At 54.8% G+C, this 13,625-nt stretch overlaps 2 protein-coding genes across 2 annotated transcripts; both read left to right on the top strand.

Annotated features, from left to right (window-relative positions):
- Positions 1-2,869: 2,869 nt before the first annotated feature.
- Positions 2,870-10,668, top strand: LOC147157288 (autotaxin-like). The gene is made up of 25 exons (XM_086063302.1): positions 2,870-3,052; positions 3,202-3,307; positions 3,588-3,737; positions 3,822-3,947; positions 4,028-4,088; positions 4,187-4,284; positions 4,348-4,427; positions 4,883-5,002; positions 5,074-5,129; positions 5,227-5,292; positions 5,372-5,444; positions 6,330-6,438; positions 6,510-6,635; positions 7,038-7,069; positions 7,141-7,268; positions 7,386-7,464; positions 7,534-7,621; positions 7,688-7,866; positions 7,955-8,015; positions 8,535-8,674; positions 8,834-8,975; positions 9,053-9,130; positions 9,415-9,547; positions 9,626-9,779; positions 9,853-10,668. The coding sequence occupies exons 1-25, from the start codon at positions 3,035-3,037 to the stop codon at positions 10,021-10,023; spliced, it is 2,574 nt and encodes an 857-aa protein (XP_085919428.1). The 5' UTR covers positions 2,870-3,034; the 3' UTR covers positions 10,024-10,668.
- A 1,903-nt stretch (positions 10,669-12,571) lies between these two features.
- On the top strand, positions 12,572-13,613 carry LOC147157289 (uncharacterized). The gene is made up of 2 exons (XM_086063311.1): positions 12,572-13,441; positions 13,584-13,613. The coding sequence occupies exons 1-2, from the start codon at positions 12,725-12,727 to the stop codon at positions 13,611-13,613; spliced, it is 747 nt and encodes a 248-aa protein (XP_085919437.1). The 5' UTR covers positions 12,572-12,724.
- Positions 13,614-13,625: the final 12 nt, after the last annotated feature.

A 13,625-nucleotide genomic window follows, 5' to 3' on the forward strand; every position in this document is an offset into this window, starting at 1 on the left:
TTTAAACAGCTTTCAACACGCAAAATGTCGTTTGTGTTTTTCTTTTGTCAACTTGTGTGGGGGGGGAATAAAAGCCAAGCCACCAATCCGAGTGCGCGTGCGTGCTTGAAGCAGCCAACCAAAAACAAAGAAAAAAAGCAGCCAATCACAACGTGGGACAATGTGTGTGCGTGTGTTTGTGTGCACGTGCATTCTTGTGCGTGAGTCAGAGTGAAGCGTCCCAACACGCCGCACAATCAGCCTGGAATGTGTGTGTGTGCGTGCGCGCTATTAGTGTAATCGCACGCACGCACATTCCAGCATGGCGTGTCAGCACGTGTCCTTTCACAGGTAAACAGGTTCGACTCCCCCACTACAATTCCTCCAAGGGATTGTTGAGGCAGTTTGCGTGTCAAAGTTGTGAACGGCATCGTGTCTTGGGGCGCCGCACTGTCGCCATCTCCTGGCCAGGAGGAGAAATGCGCTCGCTGACAACTTACGGGAATGCAAAACAAATTGTGTTTGCCAAGTGGATATTATGATTTTTGTTGTTGTTGTTGAGTTTAAAATATGATTTTTTGTGCTGTACTATAATAAATTGCAATTGCACATTTGAAGTGCAGAGGCCAATCAAATGTTTTGGTGCCAATTGATCCTATTTTCCCCCGCAACAACATCAAACTTAAGACAGAAATAATTGAGACACGAGTTTAGAAACATGTTAAAAGTGTCCAAATGCTGAGAATTTCGGCCTCTCGACTGCGCAGTCCAGCGAAATGTGAACACGCACAAGCGGAAGTTGACTGCTGCTAATCCAGGCTGAATAAAAAGAGACGAACTTTGACATGGAGCGTGAGCCAAATGGTTGGAGTGGGCGTGGCCACTTCAGCACGGGTGATGTCATCATGGCAGCCGTGTCTTTCCTTGGATCCGTTTCTCCGTCCCACTGGTGCCCCCTGTTGGCAAACTAAATAAAGACATGCCTATTAAGGTGCAATGACTCGTGTTGACCAATAGGGCGCAGCATTGTGCCGAAACTCCTCAACTTCCGCTTTTGGAAGCGTCCAAAATAAAAGGTAAACATGGTGGAGAGAAAGACCCTTTTTCTTTGATTTATACGAACTTTTCTTTCCGTTCCCGCTGCTTAGCAATGTGGCGATTGCAACATAGCATGCGCACAGTGTGTGCGTGCGTGTGTGTGCGTGCGTGTGTGCAGAAGTGTTGAAGCACGGTGGGGCAAATATTAACTGTCCAAAGTACACGAAAGGAACGTCAAACACACTTTGTGTTTGTGTGCAAGCAACACAAGTTGAAGCCGCAAGCGGACTTTTGTGTCATCTCCCGTTTTGCCATTCGGGAAGGCGAAGGCGCTCGCCGCAATGGCGGCGGGCGAACCTTTGCAAACCTCCAAAACAATTCTCAACATTCCAACACAACGTCATGCCAAGTGTTCACCACAAATCATTGAATATTGTTGGAAGCCACAACATGATGTCGATTTTCAAAACAAGTTGAAAAGATGTCATGAAGCGCACAATAAGCGCGTACGCTTTGACATGAGCGCCTCTCAAACGTATTTTTGTGACGCCCGCACCGGAAGACGCAAATGTTCTTTTTGCTGTTTTGTAAGTAAACCTCTGCGCGCTGCCTGACAATCTGCACGCCACTGCCACCTACTGTTGTGCTTGTGCAATTGCATTTTCCACGACAGAGCGCAGTGCGAGCTAAATGTGCCTTTTTAAAACGCTCCGGAAGGTGAACTTCATCAAAAGTTGACCTCCTTCTCTCGCTTCCAAAAACAAACCACAAAATAAGCCTGATTTGCAGGCATCGGTACTCGCCTTGTCGGCCGATACCGGAATCGGACGTCCGTCTTGTGCCCATTTTACCATCGGGAACGAAAAAGGGCAAGACGTAAATGTGGCAAAACAGGAAGATGCTGAAGATGAAACGAGACCACATGAAGAGCGAGCGGGAGGAAGCGGGATCAAGAAATGGGATCAAGGCGGCCAATGAGGGGCGGGCCCAGCGGGGGCCTCTCCGACAGGCCAGGTGCGCCTCGGCCTCCAACTTCCTGCCGGGATCACGGCGCTAAGCGGGGCCTCAGGTGAGGGCCGCCGCTCGGGCCAATCACAGCCTCTGCCGCCTTAAGAAGATAATCCGGCCCCCGGGCGGGTGTGTGCGTGCGCGCGTGCGGTCCACGTAAAACGAGGAGAATGTTGAAGGAGCTGAGAGAGAAGAAACGCAACCTTCCGGAACAAAGTCACTCACGCGTTGTCAACTTGATAGTGTGCTTGACACGCACACACACACACACAGACACACACACACACACACTGATCCTCACGGTGCTATCTTTGTGGGGACATCTCATTGACGTGATGCATTTCCTAGCCCCTCCCCTTAACCCCAAGCATGAAAAATGATTGCCTACCCCCATTCCTTACCCCTTACCCTAACCTCAACCATAACCCAATTCAAACCTAAAGTCTAAAACCAAGTCTTGAACCTCAAAAAGACATCTAAACTTGTGGGGCCCAGCAAAAGGCCCCACAAGGATAAGCGGACACACACACACACACACACACACACACACACACGCACTTAGTTGCCGCAGCATTTGATGATGTTTAGTCTCCGCCTCCAACACTAACGCCGACGGGCATACGAGGAAGAAAGAGGTCAGAGGTCATATGCGTCAGGTGGATCTTGGCCATCAGAAAGTGTTGAAGCGCCGTTGCGCTGCCTTCACACACGGAGAGGCGCACACACAGTAACACACATTACCCCCAACCCAACCGCCCCCCCCCCCCCGCCCCCCTCCCCCGAGCTCATTGGCTGGACAAAACAAACAATGACAGAGTTGAGGGGGAACGGGGGCGCGCAGCGGGGGCAGGAGGACGAGAGAGCCCGACAGCCAGAGAGAGAGAAGCAGAGAGCGAGCGAGCGGACGAGCGGACGAGCGCACGCTCATCGATCTGCACAGGCGAAGCGAGTTCTCCTGGCGGACGTTGGACACGTTTGGCTTTTCACTTTGGTTGTGCGCTTGACCGACATGCTCATCAACTATCTGGTAAGCGGCGCTTTGGTCTCGTCCTCCTTTTTGTGCGAGTCGTCCGCACGATGGCGCCGCTGAAGACAACGGAGCGCTTCAGCGTGTCAACAAAGACGGCAAAGTATCTTTTGATGACGTGACGGCGACTTGTTGTCTTCTGTGCGCAGCTGCTGCTGGCGTTGAGCGGCTGGCGCTGTGACATCATCGCGGCGTACGTCTTTCAGGCCAGCCGACCCGCCGAGGGCGGAGACGCCCCGCTCGCGCCCACCAAAGGTGAGATCAAGCGCAGATGACCAGCCCCCCTTGCGTCTACCGCCGGTGACCTGCCGTCTCTCGTGTCTGGTTCCGTGCGTCCCCCGTGTCTTGTGCCCTGCGTCCGGGTCTCGCTTGCGTCCGGGTCTCGCTTGCGTCCGGGTCTCGCTTGCGTCACTCGTGTCTGGTTCCGTGCGTCACCACCGTCTCCTGTCCCTTGTGTTCCTGGTGTGCTGTGCCTCACCGTTGTCTCCTGTGTCTCACGATCCTTCGTCCCCCGTCCCCCCATGTCCCCCCGCAGTGGTGTCGGAGTGGGTGAGCTCGTCGGGCTCGTGCAAGGGTCGCTGCTTCGAGCTCGACGAAGCCGAGCCGCCGGGATGTCGTTGTGACAACTTGTGTAAAACCTACTACAGCTGCTGCGCCGACTTTGACCAGCACTGCCTGAAAACGGGTCAGTACCGATACCGACTGCGACACAAGTCCCACTCGCGCTCTCCGAGCTCGTGTTGATCCCGCGTGCGGTCCGTGTCACTAGCGGGACGCTTCGAGTGCCGCCCGGACCGTTGCGGCGAGGACAGGAACGACGAGCACGCGTGTCACTGCGCCGACGACTGCCTGGAGCGCGGAGACTGCTGTTCCAACTACAAGGCGGTCTGCAAAGGTAGCGCTAATCACTTCCTGCTCTCCTTGACTTCACTTCCTGCCGCCGTACACGTCGACTGTGTTGCTGTTATCGTCCAGGCGAGGCTTCATGGCTGCAAGGAGACTGCGAGGAGATCGTCAGCGCCGAGTGTCCTGCCGGGTGAGTCGGCAGCTCCGACGCCGGCAGGCGGCGCTCGAGTGCGGTCAAGGAAGAAAAACAGGAAGTGCAAATATTTGCGTGGTTTTTGCACCTTTCAGTTTTGTCCGTCCGCCGCTCATCATGCTGTCTGTGGACGGATTCCGGGCATCCTACCTGAAGAAAGGCGTGGCCGTCATGCCCAACATCCAGAAACTCAGTAGGTCGGCCCCCCGCTCCCCCCGTGGCAGGCCTTGCTAAAGCTAATGGCTTTTTCTACCAGGATCATGTGGGACTACTGCTCCATACATGCGGCCTGTCTACCCGACCAAGACGTTCCCAAACTTGTACACGTTGGCCACGGTGAGTCATGTGACCTGTTAATGTGTACTGAGTCAACACCGGCGCCCACCAGGGGCCACCAGCGGCTGTGCACTAGAGGTCCCGAAACGGTAGCGGCTTGTCAGATCCTTGGCAGCACACGAGGGTCTGCCAGAGACCGCTCGATGCTCGCGGCGTACAGGTCCTGACAAGGGGGGGGTCAGGACTGTGCTAAGAGTCGGCTTGGGGCCATGCGCCCAAGTTTCTGACGAGGTTGGGGGCGGCGTGTAGGGACCCGGGCACGTGCCAGAGAGTGTGCCAACATGCTGGCACCCGCCGTGCTGGGCCACGTGACGTCCCCGACACTCATGGCGGGTGACGACACGTCAGGACCTCAGGAGCGTGCCGGGGGTCACCAGGGTCAGCAGTGGCCAAGCTCGCAAGGTCTCAGTTCCAGGACTGCCTGTATGTGACATCCCGTTGCGTCACCTGGGCAGGGCCTCTACCCGGAATCTCACGGGATCGTGGGGAACACCATGCACGACCCGATTTTCAACGCCACCTTCAACCTGCGGTCCCGAGAGAAGCTGAACCATCGCTGGTGGGGCGGGCAGCCGGTGAGTGCTGAGGGGGGCGGGGCCTCCGACATCACTTCCCCTTTGATGTCACGCACTGGTCTTGTCCACAGATCTGGATCACGGCCAAGGAACAAGGCGTCAAAGCTGGAACCTTCTTCTGGCCCTGGTACTTGGATAGTCCTACTAATTGGACTCTACTGGTGCTGCTCGTTGCCATTGCCGTGGAGACGGCTCAGCTGATGAAGTCAAAAATGTTGTTTCAGGGTCATCGAACTGGAGAGACGCATTCTCACCATCTTGCAGTGGCTGAAGCTGCCTGACCCGCAAAGGTCCGAAACTCAAGTGCACTTCAGCCGGGCTTCGCGCGCACTCTAATGCTGTTTTGTGTCGTTGTTGGCGTGTGCGCAGGCCGTACGTGTACGCCGTGCACTCGGAGCAGCCTGACACCTTCGGACATCGCTTGGGTCCGCTGAGCAGCGAGGTGGGCCAGGGGGCGGAGCATCATCCAAAACAGATGAAATGACCAAAACGAGGATTCCCCAAAACATTTTCACGACACGAAATTGAAAACGGCAACACGGTCCGCAATCTAAAAGAATCCCTTTGTGGTAATCAGGAAGTCGGGATGACCCGTTCTCTACTCCTTAATCACCACAACAGGATTTTTAGTGGCGGAACAATCTCGGTCACTTCGTCCACGTGTTCATTCTGCTGGCTAGTTGTGTGACACACATCGGATTTTCCCGCCCACGGTTCAATTCCAAGTTTTTCCAATCCGATGTCCTATGCGGATATAAATCGGTCATGTATCCGATGCGACTGCAGGCCGGACGCTCGGGTCCCGATCATCCCAAGTCGACGCCATCGAAAGGCGACAAAACTGAAAAACTGTCAGTGGCTAAAAAAAAAAAAAATGAGGCGAAATTCTTTCTTTCTTTCTTTGGTTTGCACAAAATCCTTAAAATTGGGTCAGGATTGAGACCAGACGAGTTACGCCGCGTGACTTCACGTTCATTTCATTCGGCGAAATTTCCAATCGGGCGTCTGCCCGACAGCGCCAACATAAACTAAGTCACTCGGCGCGCACTTGTTCTAATTTGGAATTCCCCCCAAAAAACGCCGCATCAACGTTTCCATAAATGAGGAAGGACCGATGGTCGGGATTCTGGAATCATTCAGTCCTTCTTTACGTCCTAATGGAAGGATTTGTTTCGGGACTGTGCGGGTCTACTATTGAAAACAAATCCCCATCTAGTGATTGGGCAGTAGGCGGTTGCCATGGAAGCAAAGAATATAAAGGCCAAAAGGAAGGAAAGTCTTCTAACGTGGCGTGCGTGTGCGTGCGTGTGCGTGCGTGTGCGCGCAGCTGGACAGCACGCTGCGCCAGATCGACGGCGTGATCGGTCAGCTGATGAACGGCCTGAAGCAGATGAACCTCCATCGCTGCGTCAACGTCATCGTCGTGGGCGACCACGGTGAGGCGGCGCCCACCCCCGCGCGGGCCACAGGTGAGGACGATGATGACCTTGAAGGTGTGACCCCGCAGGCATGGAGGAGGCGCACTGCGACCGCACCGAGTTCCTGAGCAGCTACCCGCTCAACATCGACGACATCACGCTCATCCCGGGCTCGCTGGGCAGGATACGGCCTCGAGACGCCAAGTCCCCCGCGTGTGAGTCCACTTCCTGTTCCTCTCTGCTTCTACTTCCTGTTGGACCCGGCTTGCGTTTCCTGCTCCACGTCTACTACCTGCTCGAGGTGGAGAATTCCGGCCCAGACGGTTAAAAACCCCGCCGCGGCTTGGCTTTCGGCAGCCGGTGCTTCGACGCAAGCGGCGGGCTCGTTTATCTGCGGCGGGGTTTTCAACTTCTCCACCTCGGACCTGCTCACCACACATTTCCTTGACTATCTCCTCAGCCCCTTCAACTTCCTGCTTACGAGTTTCAGTTGTGCAGCTTGACGCATCCGTTTGCTGCCGCGTTCCTTTTCCACTCTCGGCTTCTTCTTGCGATGCATCCACTTTCCGCTCCGCATGAACTTTCTGCTCGCTTAGCTTCTACTTCCTGACCCACAGATGACCCTCAGCAGGTGGTGGCCAACCTGACGGTGAGTAAAGGGCGCCCCCCTGTGAGCAGTTGTGGGTGGTGTCCGTGGCGTCAACCTTACGTTGGTTGCAGTGCAAGATGGCGACGCAGCACTTCACGCCGTACCTGAAGCAACACCTGCCCAAGAGACTCCATTATGCCAACAACCGCCGCATTGAGGACGTGCACCTGCTGATGGAGAGGAAGTGGCACGTTGCCCGGTAATGCCAACGTCACGTGTCACTTGCTAGTCTAGGAAACACAAATGCCACCTGCGCCACATTCGCCCCGCGCCGCCGCTGCCGCCGCCGCCTCACCCGCTGACGTTACGTTGGTAGGAAAATGCCAGAAAAGATGCGGACGCGCTGCGGTTTCTTTGGTGACCACGGCTTCGACAACAAGATCACCAGCATGAGGGTGCGTTGACTTGATTTGTGGCGGCGCTTTTCCATGCGGGTCCTGACCCAGTTGCTGCTCCGCCTGTAGACCATCTTCATGGGACACGGGCCCAGCTTCCGCTTCCGTACTCAAGTGCCGGAGTTCGACAACATTGAGCTGTACAACGTCATGTGCGGTAAGTCACGCGCGTGCTAAAAGTGCACACGCGTTAACGTGACTCCGCCCCTTCCTGCAATTACAGACCTTCTCGGCCTGAAGCCGGCGCCAAACAACGGGACGCACGGGAGCCTGAACGCCATGTTGAAGTCGCCGCCCTTCCAGCCCGTCATGCCGGACGAAGTGACGCCGCCGGCACGGGATCAGGATGCGGCAGAAGCGGCGGCTGTCACCTTTGACCTCGGCTGCAGCTGCGATGACGAGGTCGGCCTGGGATGTGACGACGTCCGCCGGGGAGGAGGGAGGGGCCTCCACCCAAAAACGCCTTTTACATCTTTGTGGTTGATTGCAGAACAAGGTGGAGAAGAATGTGGAGGCCTTCAGCCCCGCCCAAGATGGCTTCTACGACTACAGTACGTCCCCGATGACATCACCGCTTATGCTGCCCACCATTGGTGGCAAATCCAGGTCCAGGAAGTAGCAACCCTGCCAACATTTGACTGCAGCCGCTTCGACTCAACTGGTTCCCGGGGAGCTCCTTCACCTGCCGGTTGAGTCGAAGCACCTGCGGCAAACGGCAAACTGTTTTTGACTTTTTGGGCCTGGATCTGCCACCCCTGCTTCTCAAGCCGACTGTGCCGCTGTCGCCGCCGCTACCGCCACTTGCATCGTTCCTAACCCCCAACGTCAGGCCTCCAATCAAGCCAAACGTCTGCCCACATGTAACTGAACTGTCGACCCGAATGTCAAACCGAGCACGAACCCGTTGGTCGCCCGAATGTTGCCTCCAGTCCATGTCGCCCCTTAGTTCACCCTTGCCATTGCTGCTTGAGCCCCCCCAAAGTTGGCCTGCAATGCCGAAACGTCCCCCGTCATCACCCATGACGTCCCCGCCCGATAACATCAGCCCTGATGTGTGGTTTGTCCCGCAGACGCGACCCAGCTGCCGTTAGGCCGGCCCGCCGTTATGTTTGACGCTCGTTACGCTTTGCTGCATCACTGCGACTTCATCAGCGCGTACAGCCGGCAGCTGGCCGTGCCGCTGTGGACGTCCTTCACGCTGACGCCGCAGGTACGCCGCCTTGGCTTAGCTGCAGCTGAAATGGCAGCGAGGACGAGCGGCTCGGGTAACACCTTCGCCACGTGTCCCGCCTTGCTCACTCTCATACAACCGCAGACGGTGAAAAGCGGGTGTGGCCTCGGGTGAACGTGACGGGCTGTTTTTCCCCAGGAGGATGTGACTCCTCTTCCGGGAGGTTCCGCCGGAAGCCCGTGCCTGCGGATGGACCCGCGCGTGTCGGCCGCCCACAGCGCCAGCTGCAGTGCCTACGAGCAGAACCGCCTCCTTGGCTTCGGCTTCCTGTTCCCGCCTGGTAAACACGTGCAGCGAGGGCGGCGGCCATTTTGTGGCGGGACCCGTGTGCTGAGTCGGCTTGTTTCCTGTGCACAGAGTTGGCCTCATCGCCCGAGTCCAAATACGAGGCGTCGCTCATCACCAACACCGCGCCCATGTTTCCCGCCTTCGCCAGTAAGTCACACGACCCCTTTGTCCCGCACACGCCGCGTCGGTTAGGGATTTGTCTCCAAATATATCCCGCAAATATATACGAGAGGTTTCTGGAAAACACATGGTCATGTTTGCGTGAACAATTTTGTGACAAATGTCGGCGCGCGGGACCGCACGGCGACGTCCCTGCAAGCCAGACAAAGGAGGCGCTGTCCTCCCCGGCAGGGAGCGTCTAACTGCGTCTTTGTTCGATGGTGTGACTCAGCACTTTTGGTCATGTGACGTGCGTCTGCCTGTGCCCGCAGGAGTGTGGCGTTACCTGCAGGGGGTGTTGCTTAGGCGTTACGCACAAGACAACAACGGCATCAACGTCCTGGCGGGACCCGTCTTCGACTACAACTACGACGGCCGCCGAGACACCGCGGAGGAGATTGCCGAGTGAGTGTGTACGACTTTTGCAAGCGCCTACTTCCTGTGAGGGACGGGAAGCGGGCGCCTGACGGCTGTGGCATGCAGGTGGTCCGCCGGCACGCCGCCCGTGCCCACCCACTACTTCACTGTGGTGACCAGCTGCCGCCAAGCCAACCAAACGCTGGACGAGTGCGACGGCGATCTGAGCGTCTTCTCCTTCCTGATTCCTCACCGAGATGACAACAGTGAGACCTGCAAGGTGAGTTCCGCCGGCGGCCAACGCGTGCGTGCGTGCGTGCGTGCGTGCGTGCTGACCTGCTTCCCGCGTGCAGAGCAAAGACGACGAGCAGCTTTGGGTGGAACAGCTGCTGCAGCTTCACACGGCCCGGGTCCGGGACGTGGAGATAGTCACCGGGCTCGACCTCTACCGGGCCAACAACCAGAGCTACAGCGGTGTCCTGAGCCTCAAGACGTACCTGCACACCTTTGAGACGGACGACTGACAACCGAGCGGCTCGTACCCGACGACCCAGAAATGCAGGACCGGCTGACACCAAACCTACTGGCACCCGAACAGCTCAAGACAGACAACCAGACCCAAGACAGAACCGAGCAGCAGACACCCGATGGCGCGACGCCTGACTGTGGTGTCACCTGACCCACTAACACATGACCAGCCGGCACCGGAGCCAGTGACACCCGAGCTGCCGGCACCCAACCCGCTGACGGCTGAACAAAAGTGACGCCAGACCGACCAACATCCAAACTACTAGCTGGCTAACCACGAGACACCCGACTGACCAACTGACATCCAACCGCCCGGCGCAACTGATCGGCAACCTGCAGACACCCGACTTGCCGGCACCCGACTACGAGACCAAACTGAGTACGACCTTGATTTAGTTTTTGGGGGGTTCCGTCAACATAAGCAAAGCGAAAACAAACCTCAACCATTTCTGATAGACGACCAAGTGGGTGTGGCTAAATACAGTGAATATAATGTGGACACGCACACACGCACGCACACACACCATTCCCGCCATTCTCGGTTTTGGGCTGCGCTGAGCTCACCTGGTTTGGCTCTAACGTCTTATTTAACACACTCAAGCAAATAACCAAGCGCCAGTAAAGGACTTTGATATGAACAATTTTCTTGTTTCCAATTTGTCGGGGCTCGCCTTACACAAGAACACAAAACAAATGTCTCATCTTTTCTTCCGTTCGTTGGAATAAATCGACTTCAGTCTCGTTGACGGCTGCTACGTCCTCAAAGTCTGAAATTGGGAGCTCAACATTTGAAAATGCGTTTCTCAAGGTCAAGAAAATCAAAATGTTCCCTGAAGATCGGTTTGTGCTTTGGAAGCACAAACTTTCCCCCCCCCATTGCTTGAACCTAATTCTGAAAAGTGCAGCGATTAGGGATGGAAGCCCCCCCGCCATCGTGAGCATGCATGTTTTTGCAGGTTAGGCTTCATTTCAGTTCATTTTTAAATGAGTTGTACTAATAGATTTTCTTGTTGACATATGGAGTATTTGTTGAATTCAAGATTTAAAAAAAGTATTGCATAATAAAGTCAAATGACGGATCTTCCAGCAAAGCCAAAATCAATTGTTTCAAATTCATCTTCAAAAGCTCATCTATGAATTCTTGAGGGAGTCTGGATGGCTTTTACTGGCACTGAGCTCAACTTTGAGGAGGGCGGCAGGAACCGCGGCACACAAAAAACCACAAACCAGCACCTCGCCCAATCCTTACGGAAAGAGACGGAAGTGGATTCCATTGCGGCTGTCATGCGAAACCACCAAAACCTTTTTGTTTTTTTCGGAGGAGAACAATAAGAAGAAGAAAATCCGGCTATGAGGACAGCCAAGGATCAAGATTGGACCGGCGTTCGTTCGCTGGCGCGAGCTCGAAGACGAGGAACGTTTGCCACCGACGCCGGCCTGACGCGTAAGACGTGCTCAAATCAAAATGACAATGCTAATGTTAGCTATGCGGAATTGGAAATAGTTTGCAGTTCCATCAAGTTTTCACGGCGCTATGAGCCGGTCCACAAGTCTCGTTTTCCTTCAGGCTTTTGTCCAAATGGGGCCGCCACAATCCACCACAGCGGAAAGTTCTTTAGTGTTGCTTCAGAGCCTTTTTGTTTTGATTTGATCTTGCTAACAAAAATGTTTCGTACTCCTTGGTTAGCTATTATAACCTTGGTCAGAAGCAACAGTCTCGTGTGGGAGGAGCTTACAGAAAAGTGAGGATGGAGGAGTTTGCAAATAAACAAATGAGATTCTGCCAAAAGTCAGCAAAAAAAGGAGCGTACCTGATTGCCTGCGTGGTCCTGTTGGTCCCCAAGGCCTCGATGGCCCTGTTGGTCCCCAAGGCCTCGATGGCCCGGTTGGTCCTGCTGGTCGTGCCGGTCCCGCACAGCTGTGTCCAACGAGGTCATCAGGCCTTAAGTAGCAGCGTGGCGGGCGGTCAAGCACGTCGACCGCTTGGAGTGATCGAGCAGAATGTGTTCCAGTTTACCTTTGGGGTAACTAAGCTCTTACCTCGCTTCGGGTTGCTGGGCCGATTTTGACTCTGGTCTTCTTGTACTTGCTGTGCTCAGGGTTTTGGCGCTCCAGCTGCTGTCGCTGCTGCTCTTTGGACAACATGCGTTTGGTGAGTTGTTGAGGTTCTGGCAGGCGGCACAAGACGAAAACCTTAGACAAACTTGCTGTATTGCTTCAAGTGTTTCTAGTCTCAACATTTGTACGCAGGAGGCCTTTTGAGGCGGCAGATCAAATTGCAAAAGATGATTTTCATGACCAATGTCAAAGTTGATGTGATCGACAATAAGCGAGTCAAGTCTCCAGTCTGGCTCCTTTTGATCCGGAGAAACTGGGCCATCCCAAACAAGTCTGCCCAAAGTTGACCTTTTGCTGTTCTTCCCTGACTGTGATTCTAGTCTAATAAATGAGTTTTTAAAGGTGCCCCCCTGTGACATCTTATCGGTGTCTCGTCTGTTACCTTGATTTGTTGAGATGACGACATCAACTTGACTTTTTTTTTCTTCTTCTTCTTTTCTTGGAGCTTTTGGGCCCTACTTTGCTCCTCCGAGTTTCCCGCGCAGCCTGAAGGATCATCAGACCCCTGCTGGCCAGCAAGCGTCAGTGCTGTCTCTCCTTGGACCCAAGTACCCCGGAAGTGCCTTGCAGCAGAACCGGATGTCTGCTGGAACCGCTACCGGAAGTCATTTGGCTTCCTCTGCTGGGCGGGTCGATCAGGGGCCAGTGGGAAGTGCTCCCATTTACAGGCTTGACTCGGAGCAGCACCATCAACGCAAAAACCCTCCGAACCAGCAGGGCGGTACGGTGGTTTCCAGTCGGGGGATCCAGATGGTGGCTGCTGCGACGCCACCGAGGCACCAACCCAAGTTGCACAGTTATGAAGCAAAATCCTCACTGGTTCTGACCCCGCTGAGGTATGAAAAGCCACCACAAGCTCGCTCAAGGTACAACCTAAAACCAGCGCCGGTGTCGCAGAGCTATGAGGAGCTGCCGCAGGACTTGCGGGGACCAAGATATGAAGAAGCACACGTTTTTCCAAGCTATGAAGCTAAACTGCGACAGAGGTACAAAAATCCGCCACAGGTGCTACCGATGCCTGAAGCCAATCATGCAGAGCTTCTGACATCACAGTGGTACGAGTCCAAACCGCCGCAGGCAATGGAAAGGTATGAAAAAGCAGCCCAGGTTCTAATGCCATCAAAATACCAAAAGCTGCCACAAGCTCTACCGAGGCACGACCACCCAAAATGGCTGCAGATGTACGAACAACCACTAGAGGCGCTACCGAGGTATGAAGCCAACCTCCAACAGAACCTGATGTCGCCAAGTTATGAAGCTGAACTGCCCCAAGTCCACAGGCATCCTAGTCCCAAGGTACAAGTCGGTCCGAGAGGATTCCAACCCAACTTGAGAGTTCCGGCTTTTGGGCTTCCTTCCTGGCAGTAGATGTAAGTTTCGTGCCAAGAAATGCAATTGGGCAAATTCTTTGATGCTAATGTTTCTCTTCTCTTTGCAGGTTGTCGTTTTGGTCTTTGATGTTGAATAAACCACCAAGACT

The sequence above is a fragment of the Leptonotus elevatus genome, chromosome 19 (genome assembly GCF_054856555.1).
Source record: "Leptonotus elevatus isolate MCC_2025b chromosome 19, RoL_Lele_1.0, whole genome shotgun sequence".
Taxonomy (NCBI): Eukaryota; Metazoa; Chordata; class Actinopteri; order Syngnathiformes; family Syngnathidae; genus Leptonotus; species Leptonotus elevatus.

What these genes read in the sequence shown, in the direction of transcription:
- LOC147157288 (XM_086063302.1), top strand. An exon ending in CATCGTCGTGGGCGACCACG is followed by an intron (nt 6,439 to 6,509) that starts GTGAGGCGGCGC and finishes GTGACCCCGCAG; the next exon opens with GCATGGAGGAGGCGCACTGC. An exon ending in ACCGCGGAGGAGATTGCCGA is followed by an intron (nt 9,548 to 9,625) that starts GTGAGTGTGTAC and finishes TGTGGCATGCAG; the next exon opens with GTGGTCCGCCGGCACGCCGC.
- LOC147157289 (XM_086063311.1), top strand. Translation starts at nt 12,725, where the DNA reads ATGTCTGCTGGAACCGCTACCGGAAGTCATTTGGCTTCCTCTGCTGGG. An exon ending in ACAGGCATCCTAGTCCCAAG is followed by an intron (nt 13,442 to 13,583) that starts GTACAAGTCGGT and finishes TTCTCTTTGCAG; the next exon opens with GTTGTCGTTTTGGTCTTTGA.